Source organism: Perca fluviatilis, chromosome 6 (genome assembly GCF_010015445.1).
Source record: "Perca fluviatilis chromosome 6, GENO_Pfluv_1.0, whole genome shotgun sequence".
Lineage (NCBI taxonomy): Eukaryota > Metazoa > Chordata > Actinopteri > Perciformes > Percidae > Perca > Perca fluviatilis.
Genome location: NC_053117.1, coordinates 14161524 through 14184043, shown reverse-complemented (window position 1 = coordinate 14184043; position 22520 = coordinate 14161524). Strand labels below are relative to the sequence as shown.

At 38.5% G+C, this 22520-nt stretch overlaps 1 protein-coding gene across 1 annotated transcript in view; it reads right to left on the bottom strand.

Moving 5' to 3' along the window:
- piwil2 (piwi-like RNA-mediated gene silencing 2) overlaps positions 1 to 22520 on the bottom strand; it is a 41348-nt gene that overhangs the window by 4874 nt on the left and 13954 nt on the right. Inside the window, exons 7-22 of the mRNA XM_039804269.1 lie at positions 21602 to 21712; positions 21252 to 21369; positions 20864 to 20988; positions 19486 to 19566; positions 19275 to 19388; positions 18501 to 18689; positions 13613 to 13697; positions 13044 to 13136; positions 7216 to 7356; positions 6608 to 6721; positions 6229 to 6417; positions 2862 to 2963; positions 2626 to 2742; positions 2333 to 2421; positions 1855 to 1960; positions 354 to 607 (exon numbers count right to left, since the gene is read on the bottom strand). Of these exons, the coding sequence (XP_039660203.1) occupies positions 354 to 607; positions 1855 to 1960; positions 2333 to 2421; positions 2626 to 2742; positions 2862 to 2963; positions 6229 to 6417; positions 6608 to 6721; positions 7216 to 7356; positions 13044 to 13136; positions 13613 to 13697; positions 18501 to 18689; positions 19275 to 19388; positions 19486 to 19566; positions 20864 to 20988; positions 21252 to 21369; positions 21602 to 21712 (2028 nt within the window). The remainder of the gene's footprint in view (positions 1 to 353; positions 608 to 1854; positions 1961 to 2332; positions 2422 to 2625; positions 2743 to 2861; positions 2964 to 6228; positions 6418 to 6607; positions 6722 to 7215; positions 7357 to 13043; positions 13137 to 13612; positions 13698 to 18500; positions 18690 to 19274; positions 19389 to 19485; positions 19567 to 20863; positions 20989 to 21251; positions 21370 to 21601; positions 21713 to 22520) is intronic.

Here is a 22520-nt window from a genome sequence, read left to right as displayed (position 1 = left end):
CCTCTTCCACTACCCTGTCAGGCTGTTCATACAATCTTCATGTAAGAATAATTTTTGATTATATGCTCACATAATTTATCCTCCTGTATTACATTCAGATTCTGCACACAAATGGTACCACAGTTGGTTTGAATTTTTGAATTCTCTTCATGTACACTGCTAGTGTAAAAGCCAATTAAAGCAGAGAGCAGAGCATATGTTGCCTAAGGCTGGATTCAGACTGAAAACACTTAAGTAATGCTGCCTTCTTATTGATTTTAACAGGGACCACTGTGTTGGCACAAGGGGAGGTTTGCTGTATAGGGATCTGGCAAGAACAGAAACAAGACCGGGTCATTTGGTGAAAGACTGACCAGTCTTGCTGAGTAAGGGTGTGATCCAGAACAGTTCCAGGTGGAGGTGTGCCAATGTTGTTTGCAGCAAATGAGTAGAGGGTGGTGCTGATGCGCTTTTGGACCACAATGAAGACCAGCTTGGGCTCGTAGCTGGGGAAAGTCTCAAAGCATTTGATCAACTGTGGGATCTCGTACTGCTCCACCATCTTTAGCTGACCATCTGACACACCATCCCGATACACCACGATCTTCTCTGGCAAGTTATGGTTCACCTGTACAAAAGAACATACAACTGCAATGCACTGTGTGGGATAACACACTTTTCCTACCTAGATAACATCTGGATGGAGATCACGTTAATAACCAAGTGTAAATTGGGCATTAATATCAGAAAGTCCTTATCGATCATATAAGTGACTAGGGGTGTCCCGATTCTCCTAGTCTATATCCACGACTTTCCACTTCCAAGATTGCTCCGTTGCTGCCGCCGGATTTCACTCTTTTCGGCTGGATGTCTGGTACCTTCCGCTTTCTTGGTGTTTGCAGTCTAAACTCCAGTACATTTATGAGGACTACAGTGTTTCCCACAGAATTAGATTCTAATTGTGGTGGTAGCTGACCCAGAGTGGGGGGTGCACGCACGGAAAGAGGTGCAGACTTCTTATATTAATTGTAATACAAATATTTGTATACAAAATTCTGCAGGCAACAATTCAACATTGTAAATGTAATGGTATAATGCAGTAGGGGAAGGGGGCTTTCATATCTGACAAAGTTCAGTTCATTTGATTAGTGTGAACAGGGCACAATCATATCTTTTTCCTGAGGTGCATGTTTTGCTCCTCAGTTGAAAAATGTATGTGTAAATGAGTGACTTACATAAGGTAACTGCTATTACTGTTGTAGCCAATTTGTACAATAATACAATAGTGTTATGAATACAAAACAAAGTGTAATGTTTTCTATTTTGAAATATTGATAAATAAATTGTCCATGATGTAGAATAACAGACCGACCCTACAGTTCGGCATGCATGTGAACCGCAGATTGTTGCAAATGTACCATCATAGTGTGAAATACAGTTTAACTGCTGCTGTTACATGAACGGGCCTCAGCAGAGAGGCAGAGCGAGATGACGTCTCTGCATATTCAGGGAGTGAGGGCAATGCTTCTAAAGCACTCAAAACTTTTGGGCGCAGGCTACTCCCAAATGGCTCACATCAGGTGTTATAATGAACTATACCAAAACACGGGGAGAAGTATTCAAGGCGACATACAAGATATTTTTATTTTTACCTTTACAGGTTATGAAACTGTCTCAATTTAATACTGATAGGGGGCAGTGCAGCCCGCCACGTAGACAGATAGTAGTCGGAGCTCCGGCGGACGGAGAGCTCTGCATCCGTCAGCAGCGGAAAAAAGACAAGGGAGTGTATGTCCCTATCATTTGCCAAATGGTTTAGAAAGAAGGGGCATTGAATTACAAGACACGTACGTAATGCACGTTTGAAGTACTTACCTCGTAGTACTTCTGCAGTGCAGCCAGTAAACAAACTCTGAAGCCATTGATCAGTTCCTCAGTGGGTGTCTGGAAAGTTACTCTGGAGTACCAGCGGGTCAGTGAACTGGGCAAAAAAGAAAAAGAAAAGCAAATGCATTTCTATTAAGATATAACCACAAGTGAATGTTGCAAGAGAAAAAGTGAAATACATGGTTATTCAATGAAACCGACATTTTGGTGTCTTCTAAACCTATGGGGGCTCGGCACTTTGTGTGCATGACAGAAAAGGTAAAATCAATAAATTTTCTCCAAAACAAACATTTGTAGCAGTAATCTGCAGATACAATGCGTTTATTTTGGGGACGTTCTAAAAGATTTTCTATCTCATGTAAGAAGTGACTGAGATGTCTGTGGCGATACTGTGAAACACGTACTGTAGGGAGTAAATTAAACTCACATTATGCTTTGTGCCCCACATGAATTCAGTTAAGTTTACCTGTTCACACTGGCGACAAAGCCCATGACTGATTGATGTGCCTTGCTGGTGTCATGGTGGACATCAACTCCCACCACCATCAAGTGTTTCTATTAAAGTGGGATAGAGGTTCAGTATTTTCTCATTGACTGCAGTAAGGTTATAACATCTTATTTTCAATGACCCACAACATCTGTAGAAAGTTGTTCCAATGGTACTGAGGTATAAAGGTTTCCTTTGACTCACAAGATGTAAACCACTGAGCTAAAGTAGATTAGGCGTTCTCTTGCTGCTCTTTAACACCTGATACTCACCAGAGGGACATTGACAGTCCATAGCTCTCCTCCTAACTTGCTGTTTATCTGCAGGAGTATCTTTTGGGCAACACTTCTTAACTTCTGTGGCTGGGATATGGTGCGGACATTGATGGCCTGCGACACAAGTGACAAAAACCTTTACTCTTAACGGAGAGAAAAACATTTCCAGAAGTATTTGTTTTCCTCAAATTCTAAACCAGCCATGCACAACCACATGGATAAGCATAACAAACCTGGGATGGTATGGGACTTTTGACACAGCAGAGCTTCTTGATGGCACTGTAGAGATCTTCTCTGTTGCCGACCAGGATGCACACTACGAGCTGCATCTTGGGCTGTACAGGTAAATTGAAATTTTTTTCATTTTTTTAGCGTGCACTTAAACTCACAGCATTCAATATTAATGACTAAGACAGATCATTGGCAGTATTATAATGCAGTTTGTAGTTAATGGGCTGAAACGTGCTAACTTATTCAGGGCTTGACAGTAATAGTTGCCCACGTTGCCCAAGGCAACCAGCCTGGAACCGCTGTATTCCAGTGTAAAAACAATGTATTTATATAATCCATATCTAATCAATAATTAATCCAAACATAACTACAGGACAGATATTTGCAAAGGTGATGTTAGATATGTTTATGGTAACACTTCATTTAAAAAGGGGTGTGCTTAAAACTTGCATGACACTGTCTTAAATGTCTGTTTGGTGGTATATTATACCTTTTAATTACTTTCTTTTGAGAGGTCTGTTATGACAACTTGACATTAATCTAGACAACATAACCTGTACTAAATATGTCATAGCAGCAGGGTTATCATAGTTTAGCAATTTTCATTAGCTTTTATTTTGTTCTGACTTTTTGATTTCAAATTCAGTTTTAGTTTTTAAAGCAGGTTTGCTAGTTTATTTTAAATTTTTGAAAATGCTTAGTTTAATTAATTTTAATTTGTCTTTTTTGTAATATGGGTTATTATTTGGAAATTACAGAGTGTGGTCTAGACCTACTCTATCTGTAAAGTGTCTCGAGATAACTTTTGTTATGATTTGATACTATAAATAAAATTGAATTGAATTGAAATTGTTGGGGGATTAAAACATGTCAGAAAAAGTATTGTGTAATAACTCAACAAAAACATCATACAATTTTAGAAATATGTATCAATCTATTCAACAATAACACCGGTACATAAAATGTAGCCTACATATGGTCATAAATATGTAAACAGTCTACACAAGACGCTGCAGTAAGTGCAAAATGTGTAAGTAATGTGTACCAGCAAAAAACCTAAATAGCCAACAGACTAAAGAAGACATACATGAATAGGTGTTTTGAACTTTAGACTCACAGTTGTGTAGACATCCAAGTATCAATACACATATTAACCCACGCTTCCTCCTGCTTTTGGTGTTCCTGCGTATTTACTAACCAGCTGAAAGCCCTCCTGTAGTGTTCTCTGTCCTGCTGTTGTCTCCATCATGCTGCCTGGCCCTGTACCCATACATCCATGCCCTGTACCGGGGTTAGCCTCTGTTTCGGGGACAGGGGGCTTTGCGTTCTCCTTTACCTTACTAAGGTAAGCTAAGTTAGCCTCTTTGTGCGTGATTCTCAAATGTACTTTCAAATTTGTGGGATTTTTCCCTTTAATAAATTGTCCACGTTTTACCCCCTTCCACAGCATGGCACTTGCTTTTATCTGACAGTCATAATCAAATAGGACTCTGCCACTTTCTGACTTTCAGTACGGCCATGATGCCAGGCGAGGGGCTTGGACTAGGTTGTGTTCAATTTGACATGGAATGTCGGAATTTCTTGGTTCCCAGTTGGAAAATATTCGTCTACAGGAAATATATAACGTTATTTGCTCTATGAAAGACATTGACAAAGACGAAAACTAAGGACATTAACTCGATAATTTTAGTTAGTTTTGCAAACAGACATTACAGTTTTAGTTTAGGGGTGAAACGATTCCTCGAATAACTATTACTAAAAATCCTCGATGCAAAATGACTTGCCTCGAACATTGCCAACGTTACCAACGTTGTATCGCTGATGGACGGTGTTTCCGCACGGAGCATTATTACTGTCGCACACCAGCATGGCTCAGTCTGCTGCTGGCGACACATGCCAGAGCGTAAATAGCGAGGGGCTAGAGACAGGTTGGAAAAAACGACAGAAAGTGTCCAAAGTTTGGAATCAAACGTAATTAAAACTAAAACTCTGTGCAGTGTGTCTACTGAAAAATCAAACTAGCTTACCACGATAATAGCACGACGTCAGTGCTTAAGCATCTCAACAGAAAACATGGAGTCTAACTTAATCATCCATTCCACGAAGCGGACCGACTAAAGTAAATAGCAGTCGTATGGACGATAAAACTACACCAAACACAACAACTACCAAAATCAAAGACAAGAAAATACGTAGTGGTGACCACGATCTGATCTAAAGAGCTGAAGCGTTGACTATCCCTTCTGATTTTTCTCTCTCTCTCTCGCTCTCTCTCTCTCTCTCTCTCTCACAGCTGATCAACGATCTAATAGCATAAGTGTTAACAGAGCTGCGTGACATAATCAAATATATAAATGAAAATAGGTTGAGTATAACTAATATTTACATATAGGCCTACTGTATATACAGATCAGTCTCAGGTTGAAACTTGTAGTTCTGAAAGTTAAGTTGCACAACTTAATGTAATGTTTGTGTATGTTTGCACTTAATGTTTAGTTTTTTTGTTTAAAAACTCAAAAAAAAATGTATCCGATTAATCGATCGATAAAGTGCTAGATTAATCGATTACAAAAACAATCGATAGCTGCAGCCCTAGTTTAGTTATCGTTTTTTTTGTAATGCCTCGTTTTTATTTCAGTTAACGAGAATGTTTTTCCCCACCTAGTTTTCGTTATTTCGTTCGTTTTCGTTAACTATAACCTTGCATAGCAGAACTAATTATTAAACTTAATGAAACTATTTAGCAAGTGGTTGGTTTTGACATTGGCTGTCATGAGACCACTATACTGAAATTGTGTCATGATATTTTCCTTGACCTCAAGTGACAATTTGAACTTGGTCTGCCTCTGAAGGAGTGAGAGCCACCAATGAGCTTTACCAAGTTTACCAAGTAGCTGCTCAACAAGGAGCCGCAACAGAGCGACCACGGGGGGAAAAAACGACACGTGGAGCCAGTATATTTTGAAATCTTACTTAATTAAGGATTTATTTAGACAAAACCAGAGTTGCTGATTGTTGTAACATTGGAATGACTTAACTAAGGTGGATTTGGTGAGTTTTTTTTATTTCTGTCCCGTTTGAATGAAGTGTCTTTTATGGTGAGTTAAGTAATTAATCTAGTCCTGGTTCCTGATAGAGAAACTTTAATTCAGAAGGTGTATGGTTGCATTTTTCCATTTAGGTGTAAGAAGAGTTTAGTTTGTGAACTAAAAAAAGCTAAGAGCTAAGCGAAGTCGCTGCTTGCACGCAATGTATCCTGGTACACAGCTGACACGGCTCCGCGAGCTGAAGAACTCACTTTCTTGGTCAATATAGTACACAATGGGGAACTTTTTCAAGCTACTATTCTAAGTCTTATTTAAGTCACACCTCACTGGTCAGCTGAGAGTGGATGCTCTTGACGTAAGTCTCAGTGCGATCATCCTTCAGCTCCACACGAATGGGTCGCTGCAGTCGAAACCCAATAGGTCCCGCCACCTTGTTGAAGATGGAAACCAGCTCTTCAGCCTGCTCTGCACAGCGGCGAGGGTAGAAGATGGACCAGGTGTTCAATGTGACCTAAGAGTGAGGGATCAGTTGGTGGGGCCAAGGCAAAATAACGTGGTTAAAAACTGATGCTAAGTGGGTAAATGTTACTGCTTTGCTTCCTCAACTTTGCAGTTAATACATTTTATATGTTGCATTACAGGTAAATTATATTCATGAAAAATGTGGAGGCAACACCAGCGATTTGTTTCAAAACACTCACAGAGCTGATTGAAGGATCCCTAACAACCTCTCTGGACCAGGAAACATCAGTGCCAGTGGTAAAGGATGTTGACTGTAGACATATGGTTTCTAGAGGAAGAATTCTACCTTTAGTCTGCAAGAGAGGAAACCAACACACAATATACGGTCACAAAAAAGGGAAAAAGAATGGCCATAGAGTATTAAAGAACAAATGAAACCCTGAGCTGACTCATTGGCAGACAGTGGAGGGCAGCTTCGTTTTGCCCTCTAGTGGGCGTTCCCATAGGGTTGTGACATAGGTCAAAACTATGAACAGTATTTTGTATGTAAATTAAGCTACATATTTCTTATACCTGGCCCTAACAAAAACTACTGTAAAACAAAATATACAAAAACTAATGTTTCTGAAAAACTAAAAACTAGCAAACACTGAAAAACTAAACCTAAAAAAAGGCAGTTCTAGGCTGGATAACAAAGCTTCTGGAAGACCTACAAGTGCAAGAGAGAAAGGCTACAGATCTTCGCTCCCGGATGAAAAGAAAAAATCTCTAGACTGCTAGACTGCGTGTGTCAGTTTGCCATCGTAACGACATTGACAGCCCCAGAGGGTTAACAACACAGCCTCACCATCAGGATTTCTGAGTCAACGTCCAGTCCCCATCGGCTGAGCTCCATCTGACTCTCAGGGTTAGTGCTGATGTTCTTCAGAAGCTGTTTTATTGAGTGGGTGTGCTGCTCACCGCTCACGTTGATGTGCATGGTCAGGTCCTACAACATATGAAAGATATCTCAGAGAGTCTGTTACCATACGATTTTATTACAAATTTTCTCTTTACAAATATTTTCAGACCTGCATCTCCTCAGATGACATATTGTTCTACACTTTCTAAACCATTTAATTTCATGTCTTAGAGTTTGGGAAGCAAGGATGGTAGGGTCTACCTTCTGCTGCTGTGGTCGGAGATGACATTTCTGACTTTCTACATTTTAACAATGGGATATGCTTAGTCTCGCGTTGCCAGACCTACCTCCACAACACTGCAAAGGAAGCACTCCGAAATAGGAAAACAAATGTGCTCTGGTTTATTGGCATTTCTTTAAAATCAATCACAACAGGCCTGCACGATATTGGAAAAAAACTGACATTGCGATATTTTTTTCCCCCTGCGATATATATTGAGATATGAAAAAAAAGACAATTTTTTTACAAGATGACATATATAGCCCTATTTAGAAATACTAAATCATTCTCAACTACTGGGGTGATTTTGTAGGAGAGTGCATCTACATAGAAAATGGAAGGACATTTTCTTCAGTCTTTGTTGAACTTTAATGCTTTACAGAAACCAAAGCAAGTAAGCACTGTGACTACTCTTCTGAAGTGATTTTGGAGAGGGAAATTAGAATAAATACACTGGTTGACTGGCATGACACCATTGTATTCATATAATACAATCAATACAGGCTAAATTGAATGATATTAATAATGCATGCATGTTGCTTCCTCTAAATTTCAGGTTGTGGTCGACTAGCGGGGCCTGCTTTGGTTGTTTGATAAATTGATCAACATTGATTGTGATTGTTGTTTTGCTGTGCATGCAGAGCCTGCATGTCACACACTTGCAACAAACTGTATCCAGACCTGCCAAACTTGAAAAACGTTTGAGTAGCAACTTACTGACTTATTGTCGAAGTTCTGGTTCATGAACACGGCGGCACGCACGTGGAAAAAATGTGCCATTAAATGTCAAATCTGTATACATTTTAAACCCTAGAAAATAATTATGTTCAAGTAGGCTACTTGAATTAAATAAAACATTTTATTTAACTTATCGGTCATGACATTTTCAGCTCAGAAGCGTAAATACCTCCCAAACAGGTAATGTTTTTATCTTTGTAAACTTAAATTTAAATGCATGCTCCCCTGTAAGAAAATCTTGTATATTCTAACGTTTAGATGAATCAATCTGGTGCACTTTGAAAATACATTCAGAGGTTATACTTGATTATTCTTATCTATGGATGGAAATATTTGTGTTGTAGCCTTAACTATTTTGCACTTCAGAATTGTAACCATGCACACATAGTTTTCTTTATATTTTTGCATTATTGTCACTGGGAAGCATACCAGTATAAATATATATTCATATTTGTAAGTGGGATATATTTAAGTAAGTGGGATTGTCTGGAATCTGGCAATATAATAACCATTAAGGTGGGATACACTGGCTATGCAATTTACAAAAATGTGCTGACAAATAGCTTACATGAGAATACATGATAATTTTGGCCCAAAGTTGGAGACCATGTAGAAATTTAGTTGCAATTTCAAAACCGATTACCCGGGAACCGCTTGTTGTACCGATGCACGTGTTGAGTGAAGAGTTTGTGAGATATTTCACAGAGTAATGGGTGCGCACAGATGTATGCAGAATGCAAATATTATAACATTTCATGTAAATTCAATGTTAATTTTCAAATAATTTGTCACAGCAACTGGCGCTAATATCATTGGAAAGCTTAGATTCTGGTTGAGGTGGTTGCGCCAGACTCAGGCATTTGGCTGAGTCTCTGTCATAGAGAGAGAGCAGGATTGCGGTTGTGAAGAAGTTGGTAATTTCATGGCCCAGATTAACACTTATGCATGCACTATATCCGTATCACATTCTCATTAGGGGCTGAGCCCCCCTAAAGGTCTGATCCTAGAATCGCCCCTGCTGCTACTGCATACTTGTACTCCACTACACCTCAGAGGGAAATGTTGTAATGTTTACTGCACTACATTTATCTGACCGCTTCTGCTTTATTCCTTCACGCTGGGCTTGTTTCTGCAACAGCTCATTGAGTATCGGATACAATTACAACTATTAAGGAAATATTTTCCTTTGACATTGGTCCAGTATTAAACGAGATCGCTGCAGTCAGCAACGGCGAAACAAGCTAAACCCACTAGACTCCATCCGTCATTTTAAGCATCGTAAAATATGTACGTTAGACACCAGTGTCCTGCCGTGTGTTTGGCTAGCTCAGCTTATGAAGCTAATGGAGCAGAGCTAAATGCATACAGGAGTTTGAGTTCAGAGGAACAATAAGGGATTAAATAGGGAACTGGAGTTTTAAATGACTACGTAACGGGTTTACAGCAAATAAATGTTCTAAAGCCACATTTGAAGCAGTGTTTTCAATTTATTTAACTTTTGTCAGTGATGATAGTAACACTATTAACCAACACTTTCTGCTCTCCTACAATGGAAGAGAGTGAGACTCCCAGGACACTTGTAACAGTGTTCCTAGATGACAAGGAGAGTTGTAAAAAGAGATTACATCTTAGAACCACTGCAAGAGTTAATTGAGTCTTACTACAGAATGTGAAAGACTGCTTGAATTTAAGATTTCAACAAATTCATTGACAGACAGCAATGTCCAAAACCTTGACAAATATTTTAATTTTTTTAAAGCATCAATCTGATGCATTTTGAGATGCATTTTTTGCCAACCAACAGTGTAATATTTCAATATGCACTCATTAAAGTTAATTTGACTGGCAAAACTGTTAAAGTCCTTCTGACATTACACAATAATAAAAGTCATAATTTTTTAAAACTAAAAAGTTTTGGATCAATTTTTACTGCTTCCAACCATATGTTAAGTAAAGAGTCAATGTGGATTTACATATTGCAATAAAATCATAATCCTATAATGAATTATTGTAAAAACTAAACTTTACTACTTTGGCCAGGTCATCATCACAAAAGTGAATTAGTACATTCATGATTTTGTCCATGTTGATATTAGCTGCTTTATGTACATTTATTAAAAACGTTGCATTGTTTATCTTTTCATATAGCTAGACGTCTAGACTCTGGGACAAGGCCGTTATGTTTAAATACCTGACATGCTGATTCCAAACAGACAGCTTTGTCAAGGCAGTTAATGACAAATCATGTTCCGCTATGTACGTGCACACACGTATTGTTTGTATCACGGTCGGTCAGTAAAGACAGTCGCAACGGTAGCGGTTGTTGCCGGTAACGTACTCGTATGACAGAGTGCACGGACCGAAGCTTTGTGACTAGCATCTGATGACTAGCAAGCACTGTCTTACCGCTGCTGCCGTCCAGTATCTTCAACATGCGCTGCAGAAGCACCCGGCTCCCTCAGTTTGAGACACCAAGTGCTAAACAACTTCCCGTCTCCACCCTTTTCCTCTTGTCCTCTATTCATGCCCAGCGCCATTTATTTTAACTACTTTCTCAACTAAAGCTGCCTGTATCTTCATGCTCCAAGTTTGATAAACTTTGCCTCAATTTTGTTTTTAGCCGCGTTACCTCGGAGACCACACCGGCACTGCACTCTGACATTTCGGCAAAGACCCGCCCTATTTTGCATCTGATTGGCTAGAACTGCTTTCATTGGTTGGTGGAACTCTTCATTGGTTGGTGGAAGTTTGATGATTGGTTAAATCCAGTGCATTGAAAATAATCCCATGTGGACTTTTTAATTTATTTATTTTTCTAAAATAGTCCTACGCCCGAAATCGGGCACCAGGCCCGAGTACTTAACCCACCCCCCTAAACATTTTCTCATCGAATCTACACGATTCACTTAGGTTACCTATTTTGGTTTCAAAACGGCAAATTTTGCCAAAAGGTGAGTGATTTTCATGTCTGGTTTATACTCCCTTTGCATCTTATGCACATCATAAAAAAAAAAAGTCAGAGTCTCAAATGCCTTTCCAGTTATGGTTGGATCTTCGGAAAAAAAAAAGGTAATTATTCATTGATCAAAGCACTTTGATATATTAGCTCCTCCAGCACAATTCACGTGGCTCACTGTCTTTGTGCACAGTCAGACATATAGAACTTCTTTTTGGAGAAATTGTACACATTGTTCCCAAATGTGAAAAAGGAAGACCCGCTAATTTTTCTTAGAGTTTTGATTGTGAAACACTTTGATGATCATCTGTATTCATACCTTGTGCAACGCAAGGAGTATGAACTTATCAATATAAAAAGATGTAGCAGACTTTAGACCTTAGACCAGTTATCATCTTTCAGTGGAAACCAACTGCATGTAAATCCAAGATGCAAATTGATTGTTTAAATTGGCACTACTGTTGCCTTCAATGACCTATGAGCCAACCACTTGCTTGTAAAATTTAGCAGCAGCCAGCGAATAGTGTCCCCAGTCTTCTGGCCCTGCAGTTTTATGCTGGTGTGACCTGATATCCACTGTAGTGACCATTTGCAGGTTAGCTCACTGTAATTAGTTGGATGTTAAACTTGAATGTCACCAGACAATTGTTAAATTTGTTAATGTACTGTATTCTGTCTTTAAAGACAGACATTTGTTATTTTTGTCAAACACTCAAATTAACAGTGAATTATTACATTTCAAGTGGCTGTTTATTTTTTTTACAGATTTTTAACTGGCATGACTAAATGTTTTTAAAATGTAAAGATATTGGGGATTTCAAAATCTTTTTTGGAAATGCTCCCCCAAAAATATCCTTTGACAAGAGTTTGCACTGTGTAGGTGAATGATTTAAATAAAGCATTTATTTGGAATGAGTGACTATTTTGTGAATAATTTAACAGAATTTTTGAATAAAAAGAGCAAGTTGTGATCTTCTTTAAAAAATAAACGGAAGAGTTCTTTAACTAGAGACATGCTGGTGTGTTAAAAATTAAGTTATTTTAACACACCTATTCTGAGGGTGTAGAGGTTAACAAAACTGTTAAAAATACCAATGGTTGTTACTTGCGTTGTCACAAACAGTAACTGGTTAAAAATGTATTTTCTGTTAAGACAACATTGTTAACAACCAATGCAAAAACAAACATGGCAGCACTTGGGGTTTCTCTTTCGGTACACAGCAACAATGTTCAAACTGGTATGAACCTTGTATAGTTACGCTAATTGAGCAATTATTATTTATTTATTTATTAATTACAGACCTACCTGGCCAGCAAAATAAAAAACTCAATTGTAAAAAAACAATTGTTTAAGCATTAGATATTGTCCAGCAGAGCATGTAAGTGGAGCGAGAGCAAGGATTTTAGATGAAGTGCAGAGCGGATTTTTAAAATGTTGAACATTGCCTTATGTCCTGCTCCAATTTTGCTCCAGTACCGCTCACACCATGAGTTCGAAGCAAGAAGCGTTTATCTGATAAATACAACTCTGCTTTTTCTTTTGGAGGGAGCGGTGAGCGATTTGAGTACAGTGGGTTCAATCGAAGTTAAGTGCAGAGCGATACTAACCGGAGAATTGGGAACAGCTTTCAACAGTGGAAACAAACCGCTTCATAAGCAGGAAGCGAAAATTCTCACCGCTCCATTCACATGCTCTGTTATGAAGCTGCTTAATGTAGGTGTTGCTCCTAAAAGGTTTTAGGGTACAGAGCAAGACCACCTCGAAGAGGACATAACATTGGGCTAACGCACTGAGTTTACCTTCATAGCTCTGAAGTCCTTCCTCATTTTGTCTGGGATTCCTGTCATGAAGGAAAGCTCTGGTACTAGAAGGATCTCTCCAGTAATGATTTGCTGCAATAAATCAACATTATAAAATTCTCTACAGTTAAGTGTTTCCTGGTCACATTAATATTTGATACAATTTCCTTATGCTTCTTACGGACTATTGAACACACAGTATTCATTTGTATATAGAACAAGTATTACTGATGTCTGAATAGGTTGTTCAAGCAAAAGGGAAAAAGTGTCTCAAATGGGAAAATATGGGACAGCTTGCTTTGATAAACCTGATTCAGCTGTAGTAAAGGAATTGTTTATTTTCTGCATTTTAAATCATGACACGGCTTTAAAAATATGCTTATTGTTAAGACTTAATGTAGCCACAAGGTGGCATTCTGATGCAAGAATTCAGGTCATGTCAGCAGAGTAGTGTACTGTAAAGAGCTTTACTAAAAATGAAAAAAAATAAATAAATAAAAAACACTTGACTTGTGTCTTTGAGAATTTATTATAATGTTAAAGTAGCTGATGCTGGAGAGAGCTTTTACCTTCCCTCCTGGCTTAGCCCTCTCCTTTGGCCGATGCATGAGTAGAGGTTGGTCCATCTCTTTGATGGTAATCCCATAGTTCTTGCTGTTAAAAAAAAAAGAGAAAAAAAAAAAGTGCAAATTCAAGCAAATGCAACATGTTTAAATTCTCACTTTCACTGCTGCTTTGAATTAAACTGCCACAATTTTAATGCACAAATACACCTGCTATACTTTCCTGCTCAGTTTTTAAAGAGTTTATGGTAGGGATGGGCATTCAATTACATTTTCTTAGACAATCGTCGGGAAAATTAACGATCGACTATTGATTAATCATTAATATTTTTATATTAAAATTCATTACTTATTTAAGTTTTTATAAATTAAAAATGCAATGAAAACAAAAATACAGCGTATTTTTCCTCGATGAGATCTTAATTACAAGAAGAAGAACTTGTGGCAGTTAAACTGGAGGTTATAGATTATACATATATGCGGTGCGGCGCTCTGAAGCAGCAGAACCTGCAGCTGGGAGCCGGCGTTCTTAAAACAGAGACCCTTGTTTGTTCCAAAATAATAAATAATGTTAAATAATAACTTAACCAAAAACATAATACTTAGATTTGACAGGTTTTGTCAAAATGCAACTCAAAACTATCAAAAGGCACGGACAAAGCCCAATAACAAAATAACCACTAGGCTATCTCAGATACAACTTCTGCACTAGTCTACTGATTTTTGTTGAGAAAGATAAGCATGTTGACATGATCTGGGGTCAGACGTGACCGCTACCTGGGGACCGTCAGTCCAGCCCCCGAAAACAGCCACGTTGCTGGGATGCACAGGTCGCCTACCTCTGCGCTAACTTGGCCAGCCCGGGTTACCTTATTCCATTCTTCGTAGTGAGTTTCTACCTGGTCTGGTGATGGTACGTCGGGACAGAATGTGATATGCTGGTTCCAATATCCATCTCAATGAACTTGCAGGTCCCTTGGGTAATTTTCTCTGCTCGTTGTGCATCGCAGCTCCTTCGTGCTAACACCGAGTTTAATGCTAGGTTGAGACTGAGAGCAGGATGCACCGCGGGCGCCACCAACATTAACACAGGGTCGGCTGCACTTTGTTTAGCGGTAGGCTACATCATGCGAGTCGTGGCTGTGTTGTACTTATACACAGCATCTGTTTGCAGTGAACTAAGTCGTTTTTTTCCCAGATCAAAATGGTCCCACGCCAAACTTCGCCGTGTCCTCTTCATGATTACTTCTGAAATCAAAACGGAAACTCGCAGCCAGGTAACGGAGTATTAGGGCTGAAACAATTCCTCGAATAATTCGATTACAAAAAATCCTCGAAGCAAAATTCTTTGCCTCGAAGCTTCGTTAAATCAAAGGTTGTACGGCTCACTGTGTTTCCGCACGGAGGATTATTACTAGCGCACAAGAGGTTTGCGCTTCTGCGGACACAAGCATAGACAGTATATAAAACACAAGACTGACCGCCCAGATTACAAATGAAGGAAGACGAAAATAGCGTGGGTCTAAGAGAAGAGACAGGCGAGAGAAAACGACAGAAAGGTTGGGATCATTTTAAGCTGCAAACATGCTGCTACATCATCTCCGTAACAAACCTCCAGTGTACTGATCCATTCCACGGAGCCAACCCGACACGAGGTAGGTAGCTAACGTCTGCTGCTCTCGTCCACCGCGCTGTTTACACAACTAGCCTACAGCATGCTACTCTGCTAATAGCCATGTTTTACACAACTAGCCTACAGCATGTTACTCTGCTAATAGCGATGTTTTACCAACAAGCTAAAACGAAAGCTGTCGGTTTGTAGTCTGTTTATTAGTTTGCTTCTAATTTTTGGAAACTTAGCTGCTGCTGGAGACAAACCGGCTCCTCCCCCCAGCATGGCTACTTAATATGCACGTGAATGATGTCATCATGCATTCTTTATTCTTTCTCCTCATCATAGATATATCTATGCTCCTCACTGTGTATTAGGCTTCTGAAAATGTGTCCCCCAGAACAGTGTAGTTGAATGGCCCTGTTGTAAGCTTCGTACAGTCACATTTACCCTCTGGTCAGTGAACAGCTCTTTTGCATATCCAGTGCAAATAGCCAGAGGCAAGAAGGGGGTGAAAAATATTAACATTTGGGCCTTTAACATTTTTTTTTTTTTTTTTTTTTTTTTAAACAGTCTTGGAATTTGGCAATAAACTTTTTTGCTTTTCCTAAAAAAGGAAACCTGTCTTTTGTATATAACAAGCGACAGGTTTCCTTTTTTTTAGTAAACAGCAATAATAAATATTTACTATTGCTGTTTACTAAGTATTTCTTACTAAGTATTTCTTATCTGATTAATCGATGGAATAATCTGTAGAATATTCGATTACTCCAGTATTTCTGATTTGCTATAACACTAAAATCCATTTGCAAAACCAAAGTTGCAAGTGTAAAAACCATTTTATTGATTGAATCACACAGTTTGCAGAACCTTAAACACTTCTCGTGGTTAGACAACTAGCAAATCGGAATCACTCTTTGTGCAAAACTGTAAACACATTGTCATTCACAAAGCACATGTAGCATTGTGGTGCACACAACTCAAAATAGCACAACACAACCCCCAAAAGTGAAACACAAGCAACACACCGTTGTCATCGGTAACACACAAGCACTCAAAATTGAACACACCTGTTTCAAATCAGTAATGTGTTGCACCTAATCAGTAATCAGGATATAAAGCCATGTCAAATCCAAATGGCATGTGTGATTTCCACAACGGACGGCAGGAGAGAAGGTGGAAGTGGAAGTGGAAGTGGAAGTGGAAGTGGAAGAGGAAGTGGAAGAGGAAGTGGAAGAGGACGAGACAGAGACAGAGGAGGAGGAGGAAGAACATCAAGAGCCATCATTTCCAATGAAATTAGAGCAACAATCATAGACCATGTTCTGGTTCATGGAATGAGTATAAGGGAAACAGGACTACATGTTCAACCAAACATAATCAGGTTCTCTGTGGCCTCCATTGTCAGGACATTCAGAGAAGAGAACAGGTAAGTGGACTATCATTTGTGGTCCCTCAAACTTACAGTACAGTATGTACGGTCGTGGAATGTCTCAGTAAATTACTGTAACATATCTCTAGAAATTGGCCCTTTTCTTGTAGTGATATACTTGTATAATATTTTAAGTATTGTACATATTTGGGGACATTTCAATGCATTAGGCCTGTCTGTACAATTCTAACAAGAGGTTTTATTTGCTAGAATTGAAAGACTGCAACATGCCGGTGGAAGGAGACGTAGGAGACCATTATTGTCAATATGGTCCTTCAAAATAATCTCATTCGTCTGCGTGAAATACAACAGCGAGTTGAGGAAGACAACGTGAATTTGGAATCAACAGTGTGAGTCTCTCCACAATTGACCGTGTCCTGAAACGCAACCTGATAAGTCTCAAACAAGCCTACAGAGTACCATTTGAGAGAAATTCTGAAAGGGTAAAAGAGCTACGACATCAATATGTACAAGTAAGTAATCATGTCCAGAGATTATACAGCACTATTGAGTTACTGTACATCTTTACTGTGTCGAATGTAATGCAGCACATGTATACAGAGTCATGAAGCCTGGAATGCTATGTCATTTACGTTCCTTCAAAAATTTATTTTTGTTCATTTCTATAGAGAATATTTCAACTGGATTCCATGGAGAGGCCTCATGAGTGCATCTTCTTGGATGAAGCTGGCTTTAATCTCACCAAGAGGAGAAGGAGAGGCCGCAACATTATTGGTCAACGTGCCATTGTAGAGTTGCCAGGGCAGCGTGGTGGCAACGTGACCATATGTGCTGCCATCAGCAGCTACGGGTTTATTCACCGCCATGTAACTCTAGGGCCTTACAACACTGCCCATCTTCTAACGTTTCTGTATGCTCTACAGGAAGCACTACTGAGACGTGAACAGAGAGGTGATGAGCAGGCCGAGCATCCCATGTATGTGGTAATCTGGGACAATGTGAACTTTCACCGTGGTCCTAGAATTCGTGAGTGGTTTGAAAATAACCCACGTTTTATAAACTTGTGCCTCCCACCATACTCTCCCTTCCTTAATCCCATTGAAGAATTTTTTTTTTCTGCATGGAGGTGGAAGGTCTATGACAGAAATCCTTATGCACAGGAAAATCTCAGTCAATGGATGCAGCATGTGACAACATTGGAGTGGAAGCGATTCAAGGTTGGATTCGGCATGCTAAAGGATTCTTTCCCCGTTGTTTAGCAAGGGACAGGATTGCCTGTGACGTTGATGAGGTCCTGTGGCTATCTATCTGCTGCATATTTTGTTTGTGACTACATTTATGTGTGCAGGATTGTGAAAGTACTTCATAATAAATAGAATTTTTCCCCTGCTCTGCCATGAGTGCAGTGTTTTGCATTTATCTCTGTAGTGTGTAATGACTGCTGTGTAGTGTTTATGCATTAGCTGGATGTGTGTGTTATCTGAAAACAGTGTTTGGGTTTGGGTAAAGATAACCTAGTTCTGAAGCAATTGTTTGATTATAGCAAGACAAGTCAAAGGTTTTGACAGTGTAGCTTAAGTTTGGTGATTTGTGTTTAAGGTTTTGAGAAAGCGAGAGAAACATTCAAACAATGTGTTTTAACAATTCAGAAATACTGTAAAATAATCGATAGCTGCAGCCCTACAGAGTATGGAGTCAAATATTACCCCCGGGTGGTAAAATGTTTAATTGCTGCCACACTGTGAAATTAATTTCATTGCTCCAAGACTCACACTACGCAACCAGCATTAGTTTAATCAATAACAAATTAACGTGATCGACGAAATTCTTAATCAATTATCAATCGTCGAGTAATCATGCCCATCCATTCATGGACAGAGCAGTCTCACCTGTAGTATTCAACAAAGGTGGTTTCTGTGCCATCCATCAAAGTGAAGGTGTCTTTGGGTGACTTGTTCCACTCAATGGCATCAATGCGGTAGGTGCGGTTGTTGTAGCGGGTGATGACGATGCTGCCGATGAGCTCTTTGGTGCATTCGTCTCTGAAGTTCTCTTTGCTCTGTTGATACAGCATGTTCCTGGCAGACGGCAGTACGGTCCAAAAGTCATACTTTTCCCATTTTCAGTGTAAACAGAAAAGGCAAAGCTAGGGCAAGAGTATTTCAGTTTATAAATAATCTATAGATGCAATAAGCCTATTGCATTTGGCAAACAGTTGCCCTCCAACTCACCTCTTAATACAACCATATTCCCAGGAGGAAGGGTTATAGTGGTCGAGGCCATTTCAGAGGACAGACTGCAGACGCACTAAGAATGTCTCATCTCACAACCTGGCATTCAATATGTATGACTACATCATAGAATATAACATTTTAACTTATATAAATGTATATAGCCCTGTGTGGCTCAGTCATGGCATAGTCAATGTTTAAACTTGTATGAGCACATCTACACAGTGCCATTTATTTATTTTTTTAACATGTGATAACATCCCTGTAACATTGACAACTAAGTATGTAATGCTTTGTGGAAATAAAGTGTAAGGTCTATTTTACAATGAAGAATTATCCAATTATCCAAAGAATTATCCAATATGACTTATGAATTTATCCGTGAACTTGCCAACGTTTGTATTCTACAGTTGATTTGCGGTGTAAACTCACATGATATTCAGCACAGAGTCATTCCGCAGGACTTTGTGAGACACATCCACATTCAGGTACAGGCCTCCATCTGCGCGCTTGATTCCGGTTGAATAACCTGGCCACACTTGCAGCCTACAAAAACAGACAAACAGGATAATGAATGGACTAGAGTTGCCATAATATTAGCTGGCACCTGCCCTCTGATGTTAAAATGAAACTTTCAACCAACCGATGTTTTCCAAGAATGACCGCGCTTTCTGGATCATAATGATTTCGACCCACCAGCTTCAGCCCGATGATTTTCATTACCCTTGAAAAACAAAAACAGAGTCATGTCCTGTCTATGCTTAAAGTAACATGGTAGCATAAATCTTAAAAAAATAAAATAAAATAAAAAAATAAAGACCAGAAAGAACATATCTTAAGGCTACTTATGGTGTTCAATACCCACATTTCACACAAATTCGGCGGCTCGATTACATAAAGCCAATGCCGGCACAAACTGAACTATTTACACTCGTCCTGAAAAATTTGTGACGCTGTTTCATGAAAGCCAGTCAGTGTTTAGATTCTCCCAATGTCATATCAGAATGGAGGATCGCATTATTGTAGCTCTATAGTACTACATTTTTTGAAAACAGACTGGATGAAAAGGAGCTTTCTTTGGCGGAAAAAAAAAATAAAATAAAAAAAAAAGTAAGCAGGAAATTTTGAATAGTAAATTCTGAAATTGTATGTATGTATGTATGTATGTATGTATGATTGTTGTGTTCATGGAGCAGCTCCAATGTTAGCATAGCCCAGATTGATACAAACTTAATAAAATAAAAGTTTTAAAAGTTTTGATTGCCTTCTTGTGGACAGACCTGATAAGGTATGAATTCAGACTTTTTACAAATCTTAATGTTATTTCAGCATACTTTTTATCCATTTATTGCAAAAAAAATAAATAAAAAAAAAGGCAAAATCTTAAGTAGCACCGGAAGTGGCAGTCATCCACACATAATGTTTACTTCCTTAGGGAGTCAGGTCAGTTAACATTATTATTACACAACAGGTTTAAAGCAGCAATAGTGGTTATTTCGGGTATATCGATGACAGAAAAACGTTGGTGCCTGCAGCTCTACACCAGCGGGTAACACGAGATGCGCACTCAAACACAAATGATCCCACGATCAAACTCATCGCAAAATGCAGATGCAAATGCACAATGCAAATGCACAATGCAAATGCAAAATGCATGCTTCCCGGCCAATGTGAACATGCCTTTAGTGGTTATATTGAGAGAAAAATGACCTAGAAACTGATACGCAGCAATAGACTGGCTGAATGCACTTTATTAAAAGTAAGAAAGTTAACAGAAAAGATGTCAAACTATTAAAATCAGGTTATTGTTTGTAAGTGAATGGAGGGCAATTACACCATTTTTCTTTTTAAATTCTTAATCTCACAGGTCAAGTAGAAGATTGCCATCACCTTTTATTTCAGTGGAAATTATATGTAGTTATAGTAGAACACCATATAGTAGAACATCTATAATAGAAGTCTTTTAATTTGATTATTTGTCATAATCATCTTTGATCAAACAGTGAAGTTTTTTTAAATACCTCCTGAGCACCACATTGTAGAATGGAATGCATAGATCCGAGTTAGGTGGCAAAATCTTTGTCATCTGGATTTGTATTTGTATTTCCTCGTTATCGGTTCGTCTCACACTCTTGAGAACAACCACCTGCATGCCATCAAAATGTTTGGCAAAAAAAAAAAGGGGGAATACGTGTTAGTTCAGTAATGTGACATATTTCACGGTATAGTTCTGCTGCATAATGAAAATTCAATACATTTAAACTGACACTCTTAAGACTCATTCTCAGTAGTTTGACATTTGTAGGAACTCAATCAACTACATAAACTAAAAATTACAACCTGTCCCACTAAAGTTAACACACCTTAGTCAATTAACCACACAACTAAATAGTAACTGTGGATACTTACGTCTTTCAGTTTAACAGGCAGAAAGAGTATAGAGCCATCGAAAGCTATTACTTCCCCTGTCGCTGAACGGTGATCTTTCATCATGCCAAAACGCATTGCCATTGATTCAACATTTGGACTGAAACATAATATTGAAAATACTCAATACATAGAGCACTTTCCCAAATACCAGTATCAGCTGACAATATTGATTTAAACAGTTGAAATAGCCTTGTAGTAAGCATGTCTGTGATTTTAATAATAGTATTGCTTCAGTGTAATTTTAGCTTTGTTATTTTTAAACTGAAAATAGACATTACATATTTTCAGTCATTTGTTGAACAGTTAAAGCACAAATTATTGATACTTACGTGAATGTAACATGGTACTGATAAACAGCTTCATTCTTGCAACGAATCGTGATGTGGTTTGAGCCAATATTTATAAGAGCTCCTTTTGTTCCAGCCTTATTAGTTGGCTCACTGGACCAGATGAAAATATAAATGCACAAAAAGATTGTTTCAGAACAAGACAGTCAAGTTTTATATTTTCTATCTGTAAAGCTTAAGTAATGACTAGGTCTCCACAGGTCTACCCAAACCTAGAACTGATTATGCTGGATGCAACAAAGCTGATTCTAAACGAGCTGCCTTAGCCATGATCCATCAATGCGACAGCAAGTGGACTTTGAAGCTGAAAAAACAATTAACCATGCCGTTTCAATCAGCAAGAACCAAAAAAACGGATGGATTGTCCATTTTCTTGGCAGGATATATTACAGAAGTTAAATTTAAGATCTTTTAATACCACTTAGGATGAAATTTATTGGCAACTTCACAGCCATATAATGGAAAATCAGTGCGGATGTTAAGGCCTGAGAAAAGAATTATTTGCCATTAATGTTACCTGTATTTAATAAAAGATTTTATTATAATATTCCACAATCATAATTAATTCACAATAGCTTTGTAAAGTGTGTTTATACTAATAACATAATACAATAACGTATTTGTTGCATGAAGGTAAAGGGTACTGTAAGGTAAAGGTACTTTATTGTCACATACACATATGTGTATGTGACAATAAAGTACCTTTATGCGTAATTCACATACCTGCAAACTTGGAAGGGCTGAAAAAGGTGACACATCATTCACAATCATGTAAAAGGAGAACAGTGAAAATTTACTTTTCTATCAAGCAAAAATGAAATGTTTTTAGCGTTAACATCGCAACACCATACGATGTGACTATCGCGCATGCACGATGTAGACGAAGCAAAATATTGTGCAG